General features: G+C 38.6%; 4 protein-coding genes across 6 annotated transcripts; 3 read left to right on the top strand and 1 right to left on the bottom strand.

Moving 5' to 3' along the window:
• The first annotated feature begins 2,594 nt into the window (after window positions 1-2,594).
• LOC132699982 (pre-mRNA splicing regulator USH1G) lies at window positions 2,595-6,924 on the top strand. 2 transcript variants are annotated; one of them, XM_060667004.1, is made up of 7 exons: window positions 2,595-2,814; window positions 3,597-3,740; window positions 3,798-4,077; window positions 4,154-4,435; window positions 6,043-6,353; window positions 6,414-6,532; window positions 6,592-6,924. In XM_060667004.1, exons 1-7 carry the CDS (start codon window positions 2,792-2,794, stop codon window positions 6,840-6,842), a joined length of 1,410 nt encoding a protein of 469 aa, XP_060522987.1. In that variant the 5' UTR covers window positions 2,595-2,791; the 3' UTR covers window positions 6,843-6,924. The 2 variants fall into 2 exon arrangements, with proteins under 2 accessions (XP_060522987.1, XP_060522988.1); XM_060667005.1 differs by lacking the exon at window positions 2,595-2,814 and adding an exon at window positions 3,259-3,481.
• Window positions 6,925-7,760: 836 nt separating this feature from the next.
• On the top strand, window positions 7,761-10,225 carry LOC132699261 (eukaryotic translation initiation factor 3 subunit D). Its single transcript, XM_060665894.1, has 5 exons — window positions 7,761-8,089; window positions 8,149-8,411; window positions 8,470-8,830; window positions 8,884-9,044; window positions 9,480-10,225. The coding sequence occupies exons 1-5, from the start codon at window positions 7,885-7,887 to the stop codon at window positions 10,170-10,172; spliced, it is 1,683 nt and encodes a 560-aa protein (XP_060521877.1). The 5' UTR covers window positions 7,761-7,884; the 3' UTR covers window positions 10,173-10,225.
• Window positions 10,226-12,091: 1,866 nt separating this feature from the next.
• Window positions 12,092-14,137, bottom strand: LOC132699790 (uridine 5'-monophosphate synthase). 2 transcript variants are annotated; one of them, XM_060666681.1, is made up of 5 exons: window positions 13,870-14,137; window positions 13,537-13,807; window positions 13,257-13,481; window positions 12,388-12,978; window positions 12,092-12,336 (listed from the first exon to the last, which is right to left on the bottom strand). In XM_060666681.1, the coding sequence occupies exons 1-5, from the start codon at window positions 14,011-14,013 to the stop codon at window positions 12,146-12,148; spliced, it is 1,422 nt and encodes a 473-aa protein (XP_060522664.1). In that variant the 5' UTR covers window positions 14,014-14,137; the 3' UTR covers window positions 12,092-12,145. The 2 variants fall into 2 exon arrangements, with proteins under 2 accessions (XP_060522664.1, XP_060522665.1); XM_060666682.1 differs by having other exon boundaries at window positions 13,537-13,839; window positions 13,891-14,011.
• Window positions 14,138-14,401: 264 nt separating this feature from the next.
• Window positions 14,402-19,658, top strand: LOC132699792 (zinc finger protein 169-like). Its single transcript, XM_060666683.1, has 5 exons — window positions 14,402-14,535; window positions 14,588-14,727; window positions 14,785-14,977; window positions 15,034-15,745; window positions 16,869-19,658. Exons 2-5 carry the CDS (start codon window positions 14,603-14,605, stop codon window positions 17,000-17,002), a joined length of 1,164 nt encoding a protein of 387 aa, XP_060522666.1. The 5' UTR covers window positions 14,402-14,535; window positions 14,588-14,602; the 3' UTR covers window positions 17,003-19,658.
• The last annotated feature ends 64 nt before the right edge of the window (window positions 19,659-19,722 follow it).

The following is a 19,722-nucleotide window of genomic DNA, read 5'->3' as shown; positions in this document are numbered from 1 at the left end:
CGGTCCAAACTGAAAAGGCGCATCAAAATTTTAGAATACTTAGAAACAGGCGGATAGTAACGGGAACACTTATCTTCTTCTTGGTATTACCCATGTGTTATTACTGAAATTATTTACTCAAAAAACTCGAAAAAGGCGCGTAAAAATTGATATTCTTGGTTAATATTGTTTTACTTATATAAATTTTTGTTGATACATTAACACTATGAATTATTATTATAACTTTTCCAACAAGAATATCTCGTTTTTTTTTAAATGTTGATTAGGTAATTATGACCAGCATGAAATTATTAGTAGGTATTCTATATACTGTAACTGTCATAAGTAATTTAATTTAGTTAATCACAAATATTTACTCTCACAAAACCCAATTAGGTAGAAAAATTACCAATTAATACAAACACTTTCTTATATTACAGTTATCTGTTACTACTTTACCGTTTCATCCTTAATAAAATGTAATGAAATAAAATCCATATGGGGTGCATTACTGGAGCCATTGCAATTTGATAAATGGAGCTCACAGTGTAGGTATAAGTTGGGTAAGGTTTAGGTATAATTTCGAAAACTTCAGATGACAGAACACGTAATAATATTTTATCGCAGAAAAACCACCGAGTCTGTTGGTTCACCATTCGTAATTATCTATGTTGATACATTTTAAGCTTGCATCCTTTTACCAAAAATTTGCATTTCTATGTAATTTTTAATTTTTGAGAATTTTATGAAACTTTAAAAATACAGATCGGAAACATAAGACAAGGACCTATTCATTCACACATCTTTAGTATTGGCTACTATTATTTAATTTCTGATTAAATATACTATAAATTAATTTAATGCATTCTAAAATAATAACTTTTATATAAAATACTTTCTAATGAAAAGTTTCCTTAACACATGTATTTATAAAATATATCCCACATAAAATGGTTCATTAATTCACATAATTATCAAACTTTGTTTTGTCGTAAAACAAGTCCAAAATTGCCCTTCTTGCCATCTTTGCTCAGTAACAACAGTCGCGTCGTTTAACGATCAAGACGTTCGATTCAATTTCCCCCGGAATCGGACATTTTGAAATCTCAGCCGCGTTTGCGAAACATTCCGTTCTCGCAGTCTAACAACAACGCCGTCCGTTATTTCCCAACAAAACAACGTTTTTAATTAAAAACTAATAAAGGTAATTGTTTCGACGAAAACTGACCCACGAGTTATTTAATTTTAATTAGTTTGAGACCTTTCTTGTTCTTCTTTTCGCCTGGAGCGCGGGGAGGGCGGCACCGAAGCGGCGAGAAACCGCTCGGAGGCGTGGCCCGACGCTATATTTTAAACGTCAGTTAAAGTTGCGACCGTCGGCTGTCTTCGGCACCGGTCGGGTCGTACGCGGATCGAACGCTTTTAACGATCGGTCGGACGGGCACCTAAATCGGATGCGAGTGTCAACTTTTTTTTATGTCCCAACTCGCGCCAACTAGCGAAGACTTTGACCAACCAAAAATTATTCTGTGGGCGCGTCACAGCTCTGAGTACCTCCAATTTAAAAAAACACCGTCATAGTTAAAAACAAAGTTTATTTATACTCTCAATGGAAGAAGAACAACAAGATGAGTAATAATAAATAATATATCGATTCCAAAAGTATATAAAAATTCTAAAAAATCAAACTCGAAAAAAGTAAGTAATAAAATACCATCAGGAACGAAACTTTTAAATATGTTATCGTTTATTTAATTTATGTTCTTATCACTAATGTGAGGTCTGTGAACTAATATGGCGAAGATGAATATTGAGATCTACAATAAACTTTATATCTGAAAATAATTTACTATAATTTGTTTCCTACGCGACTCTTCCTATGGAGATATGAACCTTTAAAGATGCCGCTGGAAATGAAACATTAATTCGTTTATTTTTTGTTACTCATTTTTTTTTGTGTTTATTCCGGATTCCGAATTTTCCTGGACACCATGTTTGAAAGCCGTGCCTACGATGATAAGAAGGCACTTTTGAAGCCAATTCAATTCAATGTGGGCCCTAGTTATTTACAAAACGCCATTTCAGAAAGTAAGACCTTGCGGCAATCAACATGGTTGCTGACAGTCCGTCGACGACAGTTTTTGTTTCGGATGTGGAATTTTTTGAGCAATAGGTTTCTATTTCTATTGAAGAAATAGAAAAATATACTGTAAAAATTTATATTTGTGTTTCGTTAGTCAAACCATGAGAATCATTATTCACTTATTCGCTGGGTATCACTAAAAAAATCAAGCAACCAGTTAGTTATGGGAGTTTTCTAGGGAGACACTAATATTTTACCATCCATATGGTAAGGGCGTTTTGGTACCAAAATCAGCGTCGACTAAATTACCCACACGTTTATCCAATAGTCAATAACACTGCATAGTTTTCGATCTTCGTTATTTCCGTGAGTTCTTTGCTGTTTGAAGCTCGCGTCACCATCTCTACCTTATTATCGCAAGCTTTTCCATATGGTTCGTTTCACGACGGATAGATGGCTCTCGATATCTCAGCGCTTTCGGCGCGGACCACAGATGTCGACGTTTCAGAACAATTACTGAGCCAGTGAACCCACTTACCGTTCGCTTGTTTACGCGACAGACAGGTGAACGGTTGGCCTGCATCATCCGGTTACAGAGATATACGCGGTTTATCTCGATTTGATCGAGGAATTCGCGCTAGTTCGCGATTACACTGCCTCGTGTCGGGTCAGATGGGCTCGCGGACGTTTCGTTAAAGTTTTACAGTTCCGAGGGAAAGTGTGGGGAAAATGTCTACAGACAGGTATCACAAGTGAGTAGATTTGTAAGTTATCAACGCGGTGTTTATAGCACCGAGTTGGTGATGCGTGAACGCATATATCCGTTCTGTGTGCCCTTTGATATGGTTTACCCGAGCGTGCTTTTCATACGTATCCTCTATATATTATTATCTATATATATTGGAAACGCGATTGTTTTTCATCGATTCCCCTTGGGTTTTAGCGACTCTAATCAGCCATCTCGATTGTATCATATATGAAACAATTGATACGGGACCGCGATTTAAACAAATCAGTCATTTGCTTCCGAGATTTGATATCATGCGCGTGATTAAAACAAAAAGTTCTTTCGCGTTATCTGATACGATTATAGTATACGTTGGATGATAGGTTTATCGACGATCAGTGCATCACCGAATATTCACTGCACCTTTCAAACAATATCGAAAAATATGCGCACGACCGGAGTCAACATGGTCGTTGACATTACGTCAGTTCAATAGTTTTCAGTTTTAGTGTGGCATTTTTCCACAGTAAACAGACGTTTAGAAAGAAATTGGTGGAAAGAAAGGAGAGTATAGTTTTGGTTACTTTTGGTTTTGACCAAAAGACATATCGGTGTTTAATGGTTTCGCTTCGAGAGATCCTTCTCTCGGGCACGAAAATGCCATAGTATGTTTGAGGTGCATCAATGTCAAGGTATTTTCGGCCCCTATTGAATGGTCAATCACATAAACTTGGGTTATTCTGTTTTTATCGCCATCGGTAACCAGGACTGTGATCACGGTAACACTGCATTAACGATTTTTTCCAGAGCGGCGAAGGATGGTCTGCTGGAAGTCCTCAAGGAGGCAACAAACCGAGACTGTAACGGTAGAGACGAACAGGGAATGACCCCGACCCTCTACGCCGCTTTCTACGGCAATCTGGAAGCTTTGAGGCTCTTGTGCGGACGAGGGTAAGCCTCCCATTTAACAACAAATATTCGACATGGGTTCACGTACATGTGTTGCAGCGGGGACCCCGACAAGGCCGACTATTTCGGTAACACAGCTCTGCACCTGGCCGCTGCGCAGGGTCACGTGCGCGTGGTTACGTTCCTCGTCAATTTCGGCGCGAATATTTACTGCACAGATATAGACGGTCGGACCGCGCAGGAATTGGCCGGTATTAACAACAGAGAGGACATTTTGAGGTTCCTGGACGGCGTCTCCGCCAAGCTCGAGGCGAGCGACAAGCGCAAAGCGAAAACGATGAAAGAAAAGGCGAAGGAAAGCGCGAAAAAGCGGATAAAGGTCCGTGCGAGGAGGGGGCAAAAAACTCGGTTTTTACGGTTTTATGCGAACGCGTCCAACCACACTTTTTCCGCAGGAATATAACAAGAGAAAGGCGAAAACCGAGCAACTGCACGAAAAACTCGAACGGCGCAAAACGAAAGAATACAAACCTTCGATGATAAATACGATAAAGCAGCGTATCAAGAGCGGTTCCATGTCGAATTTGTCGAACGTGCCGCCCGAAAGACGCAACACTTTTAGCGACATCGTGATGGGCGGAACGGTGAAAGGCACCAGGCCAATGGGCACCGTCCAGCGAAAGATTTTAGCGAACAAAAACAGCAGACTCGGTCAAATGGCGGACGACGATTTTAAGGTACATCTTACGCGTCGTTCAATTCAATTCAATTATGCGTAACTAACCAACATCTATTTCGAAAATGTCAAAATTTAGACGTTAGATCGATCGGAATAAAAAAGGGCGTTCCCACGCCTTCCACCGGCCTCCAACCGGCGTGAGTGGCCAAAACAGCTGGGCCGATAACACTTCTACTTTCAAAAGTTCACAAAACTCGCAAAATGCTAAAAGCACTTAAAATATTCTCCCTGGTACGGACAGAATCAATGGCATATGTATTTTGCATCGATTATAATTTAGAACCAGTATTCCCACCATTTCATCACGGACCATCCGAGTCCATCCGGCCTCCAACCGGCGTGAATGGCTAACATAGCGGGGCCGGCAACACTTATACTTCAAAACGTCCACTAAACTCGCAAAATACTGAAAGCATTTAATTCAGATCAACATATATCCTGATAACGACAGAATCGATGGAATGTCATTCGACTTTGACATCTTCTATATGTACTTTGCATCAATCATAACAAAAACCGGATTTCTTACGCTTTCATCACATACCACCCGGCCTCCAACCGGCGTGAATGGTCAAAACAGCGGGACCGACAACACTTATACTTTCAAAACTTCTCCAAAATACTAAAATCACTTAATTCATATCAATATTTGCCCCCATAAAGATAGAATCAATGGCGTTTCATTCGACTTTGACATCTTCTGGATTCCATCCGCTTTGGGTGTTGACTGCCTCGCTGACGTTTGCAGTTCAATTCAGCGAGACATCCGGTGCAGGAGAATTCCAGAACACTTACACTTTTAAAACGCTCACAAAAGTCACAATAAAATTTGACCTACAGGTCTTTTTTTCATTTTCAACTCAAAAATCTTTCTCCTAACAAACATACTTTACAGTACTAATATTACAAAAATATGTATTAAACATAGAAATACACTTACAAATTTAGACATTTTAGCCAGTTCGCTAACATTTTTACAACTGGGAATCAAATGATTTTTTAAAAAAGACCAAAATGCAAAGCGATAATTCTGAAACTGTTCCATCAATAGAAATTAAATATAACGCTATAGTGGCGCATGGCGGTTGTAATGCAAGCTACAATACATTTGTTTTTCTCCATATGGTGGTGTATTTGCTACACCATTTGACCTATGGAATAAAAATAACAGACGAGTGATATGACGTAGAATTATTACTACTAGAAGGCTGGTGGATTCGGATTCACTGTCGAAAAAAGAAAAACATCCATGCGTAGGAAAGAAACTCTGAGGTTAAGATATGTGATGTAATTGGGCATGTATGCTATTTTCAGAGAGAAGTTGCGCATTAAAAAAACTAACTGAAAATGTTCTACATAGAAAATATTTGCAATTATTATTGTATCTGTATTTAATTTTCCGTTACCTGGAATTTTTTCTCTATTTGGCAATAGTGTGGATACATAACTATGTATTTCTCTCTACCAGCCTTCTAGGGGGGGAAAGGTCACCAAAAATAAAATATAGGTTTTAATTTAGTTTCTCAAAAATTCTGACTTATTCCTCAAACATTTTCTTAAGTAAACTAAAACCTGTATTTTGTTTTTTTTACGGCTTATCCGCAGATCAGTACGATCCAAGACGGCAAGAGTTCGGTGAGTAAACTGACAGGCATCAGGCGGGATTCGGAGGTGATGTACGGGGGCACTTTGCAACGTACCGCCTTCGAACCGCACAGAAGGGGCCGTCTCGATGGCATTTTCAACGAGGCGGAAGACGTGGACGGTCCAGGCGGAACTCCGCCCCCGAGTAACGGAATGATCAGGAGCATGTCTCAGCCCGATTTCCTGGCCGAGCTGGAACGGAACGGGGACAAGCCCGCTCAAGAACCTTCTAGCATCTTTATACGCCCTGGTATGGGCAGTATTGTTATTAGGCGAGCCAAATGTGTACGTAAGACTATTTTTTTTTTACGCTAACCTTGTTTAATTTTCAGAAAGAGTCTGAATACGTTCGGCAGTTTCTATCAGGGTGTCAATCGCCAGGAGGAAAGTTCCATAGGGTCGGGAGAGAGCTACGGCCATAGCAGGGTAATTACCGACGACGAATTATCTGGTAATTTATTGTTTTTTTTTTCTTAATTTTCTACAATGGTGTGGTTTTCTCGTGCCCAGATTCGGAAACTAGCGAGGAGGATAATCCTAACGCGCCCCTGGAAAGGTTCTTAACCGCGTTCGGATTGGGAGAGTACTTGACCCGATTCGAGGAACAGAAGATTGATCTGGATACATTGCTTATATTAACTGAAAACGACCTCAAAAGCCTCAACTTGCCTTTAGGACCGTATAGGAAACTCGTAAACGCTATAAACGAACGCAAAGCCGCGTTAGAGAACCCCGGTGAAGTTACTGACAGTATGCTGTAATGTTTTCCTTTTCAGCGTCTATTTCCGCGCAAACGGTTTATATAATTTATATTCTTGGCCAAAAAACAATATATTTTATTTATTAATTTATTTTGTGTGTTTTATTTTTGTTAGGGGGTCGTTATGGATTGTGGTTAATTAGTTAATTTACTTCTAATGGCCACGAACACATAACTTCATTCCCCCAACTTACAACAACAGGTAACTATAGACAAAAATTCCTAAAGGATGCCTTCGTAATGAAAGGGTCTGGACTAATCCATCATCCTCCGGATTTTTTAACATATTCACTTAGTGGAACAACTTCTAAATAAGTCATAAAATGTTAACCGATTCTTCTAACGCCTCCTGCAACTACCTCATACGGGATATCCGATGCCATCTGGCCTGGTTCCAGCGCGAATATAAAACATCCGGAACCCTTATTAACATATACATAATGGAATAACATGTAATGTTCTTGTTAACGTCGTATTTGTTTTGTTATCAACGGGTCTTTTATCAAATACAACCCTTATCAAACATGTGCAATTTTATTCTCCATTCCGTCTCGTCTTCCACTCCCAGTCAACAGGCAGTTACAATCGACCACAGAATACTACACAAATCCACATACATTCGCTTAAGACGAACTCTATTTCCCTAATTTATAGGCGCCGTGCCTCTACCACTTCAGATAGCAAATATACAAAACACTGTTTTAAATCAAACGACGCTAATTTCAAGAGATTTCTACATTTTATGGCAATGGGCAGGGGCAACGTCGGTCATGTGCAGTGGTTCCCAATTCTTGCCTGATTGGTGGCTAAGTAATTCATTCTAAGTTCTTGGACGAATCCGATTATGGGCGAGTGCCCGTGTTCAGTTTGTATAAAGAAAAAAAGATTTTCAACAACGTACAGTCTTCTAAACAATTTTCTGAGCTGCATTTCTCTGTCAGTGATTTGCCGTTCATTTGTGTCAATTTCACCTTGTGGTTTTTGTGGCAGTTTTGTTTTTTTACAATTATATATTGGAAAAAATAAGTGCGTCTTTCGACTAGATGACTATGACGGAAAGTAACTCCGGTACAGAGGCGCCTCCCCATTTTACGGCGCCGGTAATTCAGGACAACCCTACAGGATGGGGTCCCTGCGAACTGCCGGAACAGTTCCGGGATATGCCTTATCAACCGTTTAGCAAAGGCGACCGCCTAGGCAAGATAAGCGATTGGACCGGAGCCGCTTTCCAAGATAAAAAATATGCCAGTATATGCTACCACACGTTAAGTTGCAATCTCATAATCTAAAATGATATGAACTTGTAGACAAATATGTGTCCCAATTCGGTTCCGGCAGTCAGTACGCCTATTATCATGACGAAGACGAGAGCACATTCCATCTGGTGGATACCACTCGTGTCCAAAAACCACCTTATCAGCGGGGTCGTTTCCGAACGAATCAGCGCAACATGAGGGGCCGCGGAGGCAGGGGTAATTTCCTTAGTGGTGGAATGCAAGCTTTGGGTAAAGGGTTTAAGGCCAGAGACACTTACAAGCGTACTCAAATCAAAAAGTGGGGCCAAGGAAGGGTAATTATGTTTAAGTGGTTGTGTGATTTGCAAATGTTCACATATAAAAAATTTTAAGCCTCAAATTAAAATCAGAGACGCCTCCGTCACGGTCAAACCTGATTGGAGCACGATTGAAGAAATGGACTTTCCGAGACTTGGGAAGCTGTCTTTGCCCAGTGTTAGGGATGGAGAAGATATTGTCTGCTGTGGTGAACTTGAGTATTATGATAAGAGTTATGACAGGGTGAATGTCAAAAATGAGAAGCCATTGCAGAGCGTGAATCGTATCTTCCATACTGTAACTACTACCGATGATCCCGTCATCCGTAAACTCTCAAAGAATGATGGCAATGTGTATGCAACCGACGCCATTTTGGCTACGATTATGTGCTGCACTCGATCCAATTATTCATGGGATATTGTTATTGAAAAAATTGGTGCCTAATGACTGAATGTTTTGCCTAGAAATGCGTTAATGTTTATTTTTTAGGCGACAAGCTATTCTTTGATAAAAGAGACAACACAGAGTTCGATTTGCTGACTGTAAACGAGACTTCGGTGGAGCCGCCTCAAGATGACGGCAACTCTTTGAATTCACCCAGGAATCTGGCACTTGAAGCCACCTTTATCAATCACAACTTTAGCCAACAGGTGATTCTTTAAAATGTTGACATTTAGTTGAGTTAAAAATTTTCATTATTTAAATCATGGGAATGAAAGGGAAACATTAAAATAAAATTGGCAGTCAAAGTGCATTTGAACTACCAGTAGAAACATTTGACAGATACAAATATTTATACAAAGGTATCACTAAAATTAAAAAATTTCAATGCTGTTTTTGGGGAAAGTGTATTTAAACTACTTAAATGTATTTTTGAGGAAATATATTTGAAATACTGATCTATCTGAACTAGAAGTTATTTAGAGGGGAGTATATTTTGAACTACAGGAAAGGTATTTAGTAGAAAGTACATTGGAACTACTGACTTATATTGGAAATTTCGTAAATTTGAACTATTAATCTCTGATATCATAAGTCTGTATAATTTACATTGCGTAGTGTTTTAATGGGCAAAGCGTCTGTAGGTATTAAAGACGGGACCGAATGAGCCCCGTTACAAGTTCGACGAGCCGAATCCATTTGCTTCTGAGGAGGAGGAAGGAGAGGTAGCGAGCGTCGCGTATCGCTACAGGAAGTGGGATTTGGGAGGAGGGATTGTTTTGGTGGCTCGTTGCGAGCACGACGCGGTGGTCCAATCTCCCAATGGGGAGCTTCAATTCTTGACCATCAAGGCCCTCAACGAGTGGGATTCGAAATTGGCCAACGGGGTCGAATGGCGTCAGAAGTTGGACACCCAAAGGGGTGCCGTTTTGGCCAACGAGCTACGCAATAACGCGTGCAAACTGGCCAAGTGGACAGTGCAAGCCCTGTTGGCCGGCAGTGATCAAATCAAATTCGGCTACGTCAGCAGGGTGCACGTGCGCGATAACAGCAAGCACGTGATTCTGGGCACGCAGCAGTACAAACCCCACGAATTCGCCACCCAGATTAACTTAAATATGGACAACGCTTGGGGTATATTAAGGTGCATCATCGATATCGTTATGAAACAGAAGGACGGCAAATATCTCATAATGAAGGACCCTAACAAGCCCATGATTCGACTTTACGATATTCCAGACAACACGTTCGAGTCGGACGGGGAGACCGAGAGCGATGAAGAAGTCCCGCAGGGTTCGACCGCCTTCCAGAAATTATATCCTTACAAAATAATGTAATCGATGCGAACCGTAAATAAAAGATAATGGATTTATTTCGACTGATTTTAATTAATTGAAGTTTCAAAAGGTGGGTTATGGATTTTTTGCTGCATATTACGCTAGACAGCATCAAGATTCTCAACGTTAAAATTGTTTAAAGATCAATTAAATTAGAAACCAAAGCTATCCGGATTTAATAACGATCACTACTGGTGCTATGAAAATCCCGGTTCTGTTGGAGAACACAAGGCTGTTACTAAAAGATCCGCTGAGCACAGATTTAACGCTTACTACGAGAAGTCAACGAATTAAATTCGTTAGTCTTAATAAAAAACTCGGGTAACTGATGAACATATTAAATATTTTGCGTAAAAAAAGCTGTATTTCCCTAGAAATGTATAATTATAAAAAAAGTAAACATAAAAAATTAATAAATTTATCAAAAAAAAGTTACAATGAGCCAAAAATGGAGTCAAACAATCAAAATAAAACTGCTTGGTCTATGGTGTCTGAGATAAGTGGGAGGAATAAACGGCCAAAGAATTTTGTACAATCTCATATTATTAAGGATCCGGTAGCATTAGGCAATTTTATGAACAACTTTTTTATAGAAGCTCTTAATAAAATAGTTGATAAAAATTAAGAAAAACGCACACGTACATTTGACCATTCTCTTAAGAGGAAATATGGAACTTAAAAGATAAAATCAAAACCAAACGTTCTTATGGTCCTGATGTGCCTTTTGTAATATTCAAAAAGTGTACCCACTACATCCCGAGTCCTTTGATCAACCAAACAGCGATTCATTCATTTTTGGAGCACGCTATCAACTATATTGAGTCTGGGGAGCAACCTGCAGAACCACGAAATGCTTTCGAATAGGATGAAACAGTACGGAATTCGTGCAATACCTCTGAAGAGGTTTAGATCGTTCTTAACAAATCGTAGGCAGTATATTAAAATAAAGCAGGAAAAGAGCAACTTAAATAATTAAAAAATCTCAAGTCCAATGGGTTGATAGAGGCGTACCGCGAGGTACAGTGCTTGTTCCTGTTTTATTTATCCTTTTATCAATAAACTTTCTGCGCACCTCCCTATTTTGGGTTTATCACAGTTCGCTGACGACTGTTCAAGTTTAATTTCTTCATACGGTTATCAAACTCTTGAAGACAAAATTAATTCAGCACTTGTACCACTAAAAACAAGTGTATTGACAATCAAAACAAATAAAAACCTTTCTGTGAATGTCCACTCGGTCAAGAAGGTCGTTGAAATAAAAAAGTTCGCTAAATGTTTAGGACTAGAACTCAACGAAGACGGTCTTGGGAAACTCAATGCCAATTACTTTCTTCAAAACTGCACAGTTATTGTTTGCTAATAAAAAAATTAATAACTGTTGAATGGGAAATGCATGAGAAATTTCTGCTATGCTCACATACATTTGAGATTATTCTATAGTATTTTGGAGAAATTCAAGTCGATATTCACTTTCAAATCCTAAAAGAAAGTCCTAAGGTGTATCGCTGGAGTATCGAAGAATAATTCGTGCAGACCCCTCTTCAGGTAGTTTAAAATACTGCCTTTAGCGTGTATATACATATTAGAAGTTTGTTTAAAAACAAAAATAACTTACCAAAAAACGGAGATTTTCACGACTTTAATGCACGTAACAAAGATTGTTTCTCTATAAAAAAAATTGACTAAAATTCTCAAAATATAATTTTGAGCACGGTGTAAATTTTTTTCGCCTACAACACTGTTTTTATATTTTAAAGTAATATCTTACTGATTAGTGTTTGTTATCACTGTATTGTAATAAATTTTAAAAATGTAGTTTTTGTGCCTCTTTTTCAGGATCAATATTGTGCACATAATTTTGACCTACTTGACGAAATCCTTAATACAAAAAATATGTGGGATAATAAAGATATGTCAAATTATAAAAATTAAATAAAAAATGTATTACTATATCACAGAATACATAAACTAGTTCATTTCGCGACGCGGCGACTATACGCTTTCCACAGGATTTTTTTGTACAATTCTGCTGCGGTTGCCGGTTCTTTCGCTTCGGTAATTCCTCTGCCTACAACTACAACGTCCGCTCCCCTTTCCAACACCACTTGTTCTGGCGAATTGTACTGTTGTCCGAGGCCATCGCCCGCCGTTTCAATTTTAACGCCTACAAAGAAAGCGGTAGCGTTTGGTCCTTTGAGCCGGATGGTGACGTTACCTGGCGTCAACTGCAACAAACCGGGCTGATCGAGAAACAGAGGATTCTGACAGACAATCCCGGCGACCACATCGGAATGTTCTGTTGCCAATTTGACCGTTTCTTTTGAATATGACTCAGCCATGAGATTACCCGCGGAACTGGCTTCCGCCAGTAAAAATACTCCGCGTTCTGTGAGACCAGGGGCTAATTTAAGCCCGTCTATAACCCCTTTGCCCATTATCGAATGAGCCGTCACCAAACTGGCCCATGAAGAGATTTGATATAGACCTTTGCTATACTGCAATTCGACAGTTTTTCCAATGTCGGCGAACTTTCGATCCTCGATCAGGAGAAAATTGTGTCTCTCTGCTATATCTTTTAAGGGGGGTATGAAATTTGAATGAAAGTCTTCCATTATATCAATGTGGGTCTTTAGGGCGCAGATGTGAGGCCCGACCTCTTCAGCCATATTGAGAATAGCTGTAGAGTTAGTAAGATCTATTGCGAGGCAAAGAGTGGTCTGTTTTGATGACATTATGTCGAAAAGTTTGGATGCGACTGAGTTTTTGGCGAGTTTCAATCTCTCTGTAAAGGGCATTTTAACCCGACCTGGAAATTTTATTAAACTAATAAAACATGAAAGTAATGGGTTTTGAAATGAAACTGTTAGATCAGATTAGATGTGTGTCTTCAAAGCAAATAGGGCAAGATTTGATAAAACACAATGAATTGCGTCACCACCAGTAAATGAATTATTTACAATCGCAGCCACATATTTACAGTGTCGCCCGAATAACAAAAGTTAAATGACCGGAAAAGTTAAATATTGGGTGCAATGAATTAGTTAGCTTAGCCCCATCAATTGAAAGTTTCTAAAGCCCACTTACTTATAATAACAGGTTTCTCTAAGACCGCTTCATTCACTTGATTTTCTGTGATGTAATTTTTTACTTTGTCCACCATTTCCTGATCTACACATTTCTCTTCAAATAAATACTTAATGAGCTCAGTAAGGGTTAAAATTGCATGCATTTTTATTCCATGTCTTTCAAGATGTTTTTCACCACCTTGTTCTCTATTCAACAAAACTATCGCATCCCTACATTTAATCCCTAAAAATGTTCGGTACAATTGTGAAATCCTGATAAAGTTTCAAAAAAATTCTACCCTCCCTATTAAGATCCTTAACAGTTTCTAATATGCTACTTCCAGATGTAACTACGTCTTCAACTATAAGACATCTGTCCCCCTGTTTAAATACCCCTTCGATGAGTTTTTTTGTGCCATAATCTTTAGCTTCCTTGCGTCTCATTACCATGGGAATCGAGGCCTTCAGTGATATGGCAGTTGCTATAGGTAGAGCAGTATAAGGGACACCACACAGTATATCAATTTCTTCAGAATTTATGTTGGGTATCAACAAGTCCGCCAAAGCACTCTAAAGCAACGGACAAGGCCGCAACTATCGACCTACGCAACAAAAAAAAAAATAGGTCTCACCATAAGTTGGGGGTAGCTTACTATCACTCTCAAGTCACAATAAACCGGCGTAAATAACCCCACTTTCGTTTTAAAATTGCCAAATTTTATGGCGTCAATTTTGTATAATTGCACGGCAAAATCTTTCAAAGCTGCTTTCGACATAATGGACTTCTGAAAAACGATAAGTTTGAAATTCTTAAAGTAAAAGCACACCCTCAATAAATATGTTCAAATAGACCACACAGAACCACCTGTTGAATGAAAAATTGTACTATATTAAAAAAAATAAAACTACAAAACTCATTCATGTAGCCCACCAATAGCTAGTCTCTGGGCACAGATTATACAATTTACAAACATTTCTTATTCGCTTTGTTATCAAATTTCATTTTCTATGGTTTGGATGCAGGAACAAATACTTATTTTTTGGAAAACACCTCCCGTGAAATTTAATAAAAGCGCGAATTCAGGAATTTGTTTATACATGGCGCACGATTTCAAATTCTGAGATAACTTAAAAAAAAAAAAAAAAAAATTCAATTCAAACGCTAAATTGACTCGATCTCTCGAATCATCAACCCCTTTGCGCAAGGGTGAATGCGATGCTGTCAAATTACGTCCCCCAAATGGTTGCAAAATTTGTCGCCGATCTTAACGAAAACCCTCATGCCATTGCAAGCGAAGGTTAATTATATTCGACCATCGGTATTTTTCTCTTTCAGTATGGTTTTTTAAGGTGCGATAAATCAATATGAATTTTCCGCCATTCGGCGGTCACTTTTCTACATCTGTGCCGACCATTCATCAATTTGCGGCTAAATTCGCACAAAACCACGAACCGGCACCTTTGGGGATAGTGCAAGAATGCAGCAACCGGTTAGTTTGTTTTACAACTCAAGATACTTTACCTAAAACCCCTTCGTCATTGCACAGTTACACGGCCAACGGGGTGCCTTCTTTTACCCAACACCACCACGCCACTCAGCAGTCACCGATACCGACAAAATGCAATGGAAATTATTTAAACAGTAGAGCCATGTACGGCTCTAAGACGCCAGAGGTTACCCAAGAACTGTGCAATGTTTTGCTACAAAATCAACATGATAAAGTTGATATTGGTGAAAAGGCAAGCTCCTATGCATTTCGCATCTTGTGTGATGTTTTTTCCAAATTTGATTCTAGGGTAAAATGTTAGAAGAGCCCAGGCTCACCAGTCTTCACCACGACACTCAGAATCAACAGCAACCATGGCAATCAAGCTCTTCGGTGGTGGACTACCTGTCCCAGTTACCTACATCGACTTTGCCACTAACTTTGCACCACTTTCTGAAATACTCCGCAGAGTCTCTGAAAAAAGAGACGGTTCAGCATTTAAACGAGCCAACCATGATGGCCCACAACGTCAATATTGGCAACGGTGCCCCGTTAAACGACGGACAAAACTCAAACTGTCCACCCAACAGTTTCACCAATTTGAGCACCATTAATACAGCTCACTTGCACAGCCATCCCTCCACCACCAAGAAAAAGAAGAAGAAGAAACCTGACCACGAGAAAAAGATCAAACCCAAACCAGGGGAAATAAGATTGACTACCGCTTTGGACGGCTCCACACTGTACTGCTGTCCGGAATGTCACATGGCTTATCCTGAAAAGGAACTGCTCGAGCAGCACTTAGTGGGTCACACTTTGGAAAGAAGGTTCGTTTGCGATATCTGTGGGGCTGGATTGAAACGCAAAGATCACCTGACCAGACATAAGCAGTCTCACAACCCGGAACGACCCTACGTATGTACTGTGTGCCTCAAGGCATTCAAGCGTAAGGAGCAACTGACTCTACATTTTGTCATTCACTCGGGCGAAAAAAGGCACATCTGCAGCGAATGTGGCAAAGGTAAATCCTCAAAGATGGTTAAATTAATTAAATTAACTTGATGGACACAAAATTTTTCCAAAATAAAGAGTGTAGTGTACTATTATAGTGAGGCCGAACACAAAATTTCGCGGAACATCTGGAAATTATAGAGAAAAAAATCTTTTAAAATGTGGTATGTCAGTCCATAGATAAGCAAGTCACCATTTCATGTTCGACAATTTGCCAGGTTTATCTTAAAATCCAACAAAATTAAAATATTTAATTTCAAGACTCAAAATTAGGGCGTCTCACCGGGAAATTCGTCGATCTGTTATGGGAAAACTATAGGTACCACACCAAACAAAAATATATTAATAACAAACCAATTAGCATTTGTTGCCAATTAGGGACTTGCACTCAATTTGTTGTTATTTTTTTTCGAAAACGAAGTAAAATACAAATAATATAAATAAAATTCAAGAAACAAAAAGTTGGATATTTAGTTGCCCAGTTTGAAAAAAAAATGAAATAGAACTGGTAAAAAGTCCGCCGCCTACATTTTTTTCCAAAAATATTCGAATTTAATTAATCCTAAATGACCCTTTTGTCACAACAAACAACACTACCAAATTTCAATAAAATTGGTCAAGGGATATTTTTGATATTTATTAAAAAAACCTTTTTTTTAAGTTTGACACCCTGTATTTTGAAGACTATGCATTTTCGGATATATATTAGTTTACCTCTAAATCTTTAAATTTTTGCTCTTCTGGTTTTCCCATAACAGATCAACGAAGTTCCTGGGGGACACCCTGTATATACGTTTAGCGAAATTTCGAAAAAGCAATTATTACTAAAATTTGATTGACTTCTAATTATTATTCTCGTCATAAGACGCGGAAACCAAAACTAATCAAATCCGAAATTTTGTTAGGACTGGCAATGCATAACCTTCTTTTGAGCTTAGATGAAAATAGTATTTTCTGTCTATTCTGTGTTGCTTTTAGAAATGATTTTAATTTTGTTTAAAGTTTGCCCTTCCAAAATTTTTAATACTAGATAACACATAAACACATAAATTTCACAGTATTATTGGAAACTGCTCGTTTAAGCAGTGTATTTTTTTTGGGATACAAATTTGCATTACCAATTCTTTCCTTAGGGTTCTACAGAAAAGACCACTTGCGAAAGCACACTAGGTCACATATTGCCCGTAGGGTGAAGGCTGAGTTGTCCCAGCAGGGCAATGGCGACCAGAACCACGGCCTGCAGCCGGTGGGTGCCGTTTTGCATTAATTATTAATGGCTACCCACCACCGCAAAAAACTAGTCACCGCGTCTGGAGTAACTAAGATTGTATTTTTTTTTAACTGTCAAAAGTCAAAACCTTCCGTTTGTGTGCCCTTCATATTCTTAATGCACCGCCATATTCACAATTTTGGTTCCTATCTTTTGAGTTGGTGAATGATGATTAATTCGAGCCAACTGGCATTGATCGAACCGTGGTTACTCCGGTCGTCGCGACCTTGAAAGATACCAAAGTAAGGATTCTACTGTTTAATGGTTTCAAAATTTTGAAGACACTTTTTCCGGGCTGTGATGTAAAACAAGTTAGGGTTGTAAATAATTAGGCATAAAATGTCTGCGTTTGGATAAACCTAAGAAAAAAATCTGTAGATAATAAAAAATTCTATTGGACGGTAGAATTCGCAATTGGGCATTTTGTGCGGATCATGGGGCACTACGTGCGGTGCAGGTTTGTATAGCAAAAGATGATTTTATCCAGAATCGAGGCAGCATGACGACTTATTCGTTTATAAAATTAAAATGAAGGAGACTACCTCAGATTTTTTATATTGTGATACAAATTTCCTAGTATTCTGGTTCTAGATTCGTTCGACAATTGCATGGTACAAAACGTAGTTTTTTTTTTGTTTAGCGCCCATTTGTATTCTGTGAACACACAAAAAGTACAAATGTTAAGTCAAAATAATCTAAATGTGTAAACGAAAGGAAACGCAATAAAATTTCGATTTCTATCTAGTCGGCAGGATCCTGGTAGACGTTATATTTATCTAGAAGTTCCCAATAAGCAATCTAAATATTCGGCAAACGTGTTTTTCGAGAAAACTGCAATAAAAGAAAGCGTTGCACTTTTCGCAACACCTAGACGTTTATAAAAGTTTTATAAAGATTTTGTAAATTGCAGTGAAATATCGATAGGCTAGTGTTTCGCTGACATTTGAAGCTATATATTTTCGTGTAGTATTCGGGTGTAACTTGGCCGTGACGAACTTTTCCCAACCATGTTTTCGGCTTTTTCGCTGCTTATAATATGGTATGTGATATATCGTCGGTGGTGTTCGTGTGCGTGCGTGTTTGTCCGATTGACCGGTTAGTTTGGGTAAAGACAATCCTAAATTTTTTATATAAAAAAAAACATCGTGGATGCTCGCTTGATATTTTTACGGCTTCATGTAACAACGCCTTCACTTTAATTACAATACAATGTAACCTTTACCGTGTTTTATTTCGTCCCCATGCTCCATGGTTACCATTTAAGTTAGCTGCCTCAAAATCCCAAGAAATTTTAAACGTGTTAAATAACTGGATTGATAATTGGCAATGCAGCGAAAGCATTTTTAAACTAAATTCCTTTGCTAACCCTATTTTGCCTGTCCTTTCGATGCCGCTTGGAAAAAGTAACCTTAAATTTTACTGTCCCGAGGAGCTTTTTGGGCCACTTAGTCTGGCAATATTTTTGTTCATTATTTAAAACCTACACACGTGATAAGGCATAACATTTTCACTGATTAAAATTGTTAATAATTGCATATTACACATTGAGTTTCAAAAATAGTCAATTTGCTTTTATTTTGGTGGTCTACAATTGTCACCTTTTAAAGGTTCTTATTTTACGTTTCTTTTTTATTCCTTCTAAAAACTCCACAACACACATCCACAACATCTGATTGGGTCGTTATTTGATCCCTAAGGGACCATTTAAATTTTCCTAGTTATTTGTTAAACACAATTTTCTAGCAATTATTTGTTAGAAAATTGTGTTTATCGCAACGGGAAATGTAATTCAAGAAGCAAAAGACAATCCCAGGGATTGCGTCGAAGACGAAACGGATATTTAGATCCCGCAAACGCAGATTAATTGGAGCAAATAATTACAACAATTAACGAATGGTCGTACCAAATGACAATTGATCAACCTCTTGTTTTGTTAATCTGTGCTTTATTTTACGGTTTCTTGCGAATTTTTATTCATTTGCTGTTTTAAAAGTGCTTTCGAATTTTGGTTGCTAGTCATTGCCACCAAATGAAATTTGTATACGTGCTCTTGGTCTTAATGCAAAGAACCGAATATAAAAATGATTAATCTTTCAGGACGGTGAAAATACTCCGAGCAAAGAGATTTACGTCCGACTTATCTGATCGCAATTACATTTACTTTAGAGCAAAAAGATTGATGCCGCGTATATAACGAATGCATCTAAACTCTATAGCTACTAGAGATAGATATACGGCCCTGCCTTTGCTGATAACACAGGAACTTCAGAAGGGCAATATTGCAAACAAACTCCAACGTATTGTGGCAGTTATCAAATGAAACCGTTTTATTAAACAGGTACGCCTTCATCCATACAAAATTCACACGGAAGAGAGGTCGAACATACACGCAACAACAAAACGACGGCGGGCAAGCAATTTTTACCCATATATAGAGAGTAGTAATTAAAACCGGTGATGTCTCGGGAGGTCGCGAGGAAATTTAACGACGGAAAAACCAGCGTCGACGCAAAAAACGGTAATGGAAGAAGCGCCTCGCCGATTAAATTTTCCCGAGACCACCCGCACCACTGTCGACAAATATCATTACAAGAACTACAGACTTCCGTAGTCTAAAAACCTGATAAAAGTAAAAAAAAACAAACAAAAAAAATGACGGACACCTGCAAACAAGAGCACTCCAAAACGCTCGTAGTTGAACACACTAAAAATTGCTT

This window comes from Cylas formicarius, unplaced genomic scaffold (assembly GCF_029955315.1).
Source record: "Cylas formicarius isolate icCylForm1 unplaced genomic scaffold, icCylForm1.1 PGA_scaffold_3__17_contigs__length_32017465, whole genome shotgun sequence".
NCBI classification, from domain to species: Eukaryota; Metazoa; Arthropoda; class Insecta; order Coleoptera; family Brentidae; genus Cylas; species Cylas formicarius.
The sequence above is the reverse complement of the archived record's forward strand: the minus strand, read 5'-3'. Positions and strand labels throughout refer to the sequence as shown.

Bases quoted from the DNA above. Each gene is read 5' to 3' on its own strand.
- LOC132699792 (XM_060666683.1), top strand. From the start codon at position 14,603: ATGAATTTTCCGCCATTCGGCGGTCACTTTTCTACATCTGTGCCGACC. The intron at 14,978-15,033 runs GCAAGCTCCTAT...ATTTGATTCTAG, and splicing joins AAGTTGATATTGGTGAAAAG to GGTAAAATGTTAGAAGAGCC. The intron at 15,746-16,868 runs GTAAATCCTCAA...TTCTTTCCTTAG, and splicing joins CTGCAGCGAATGTGGCAAAG to GGTTCTACAGAAAAGACCAC.
- LOC132699982 (XM_060667004.1), top strand. From the start codon at position 2,792: ATGTCTACAGACAGGTATCACAA. The intron at 2,815-3,596 runs GTGAGTAGATTT...GATTTTTTCCAG, and splicing joins TCTACAGACAGGTATCACAA to AGCGGCGAAGGATGGTCTGC. The intron at 6,533-6,591 runs GTAATTTATTGT...TCTCGTGCCCAG, and splicing joins TACCGACGACGAATTATCTG to ATTCGGAAACTAGCGAGGAG.
- LOC132699261 (XM_060665894.1), top strand. From the start codon at position 7,885: ATGACTATGACGGAAAGTAACTCCGGTACAGAGGCGCCTCCCCATTTT. The intron at 8,090-8,148 runs GTATATGCTACC...ATGAACTTGTAG, and splicing joins CCAAGATAAAAAATATGCCA to ACAAATATGTGTCCCAATTC. The intron at 8,412-8,469 runs GTAATTATGTTT...AAAAATTTTAAG, and splicing joins AAAAGTGGGGCCAAGGAAGG to CCTCAAATTAAAATCAGAGA.
- LOC132699790 (XM_060666681.1), bottom strand. From the start codon at position 14,013: ATGTCGAAAGCAGCTTTGAAAGATTTTGCCGTGCAATTATACAAAATT. The intron at 13,808-13,869 runs GTGAGACCTATT...CCGTTGCTTTAG, and splicing joins TAAGCTACCCCCAACTTATG to AGTGCTTTGGCGGACTTGTT. The intron at 13,482-13,536 runs GTAGAATTTTTT...GAACATTTTTAG, and splicing joins TAAGGATCTTAATAGGGAGG to GGATTAAATGTAGGGATGCG.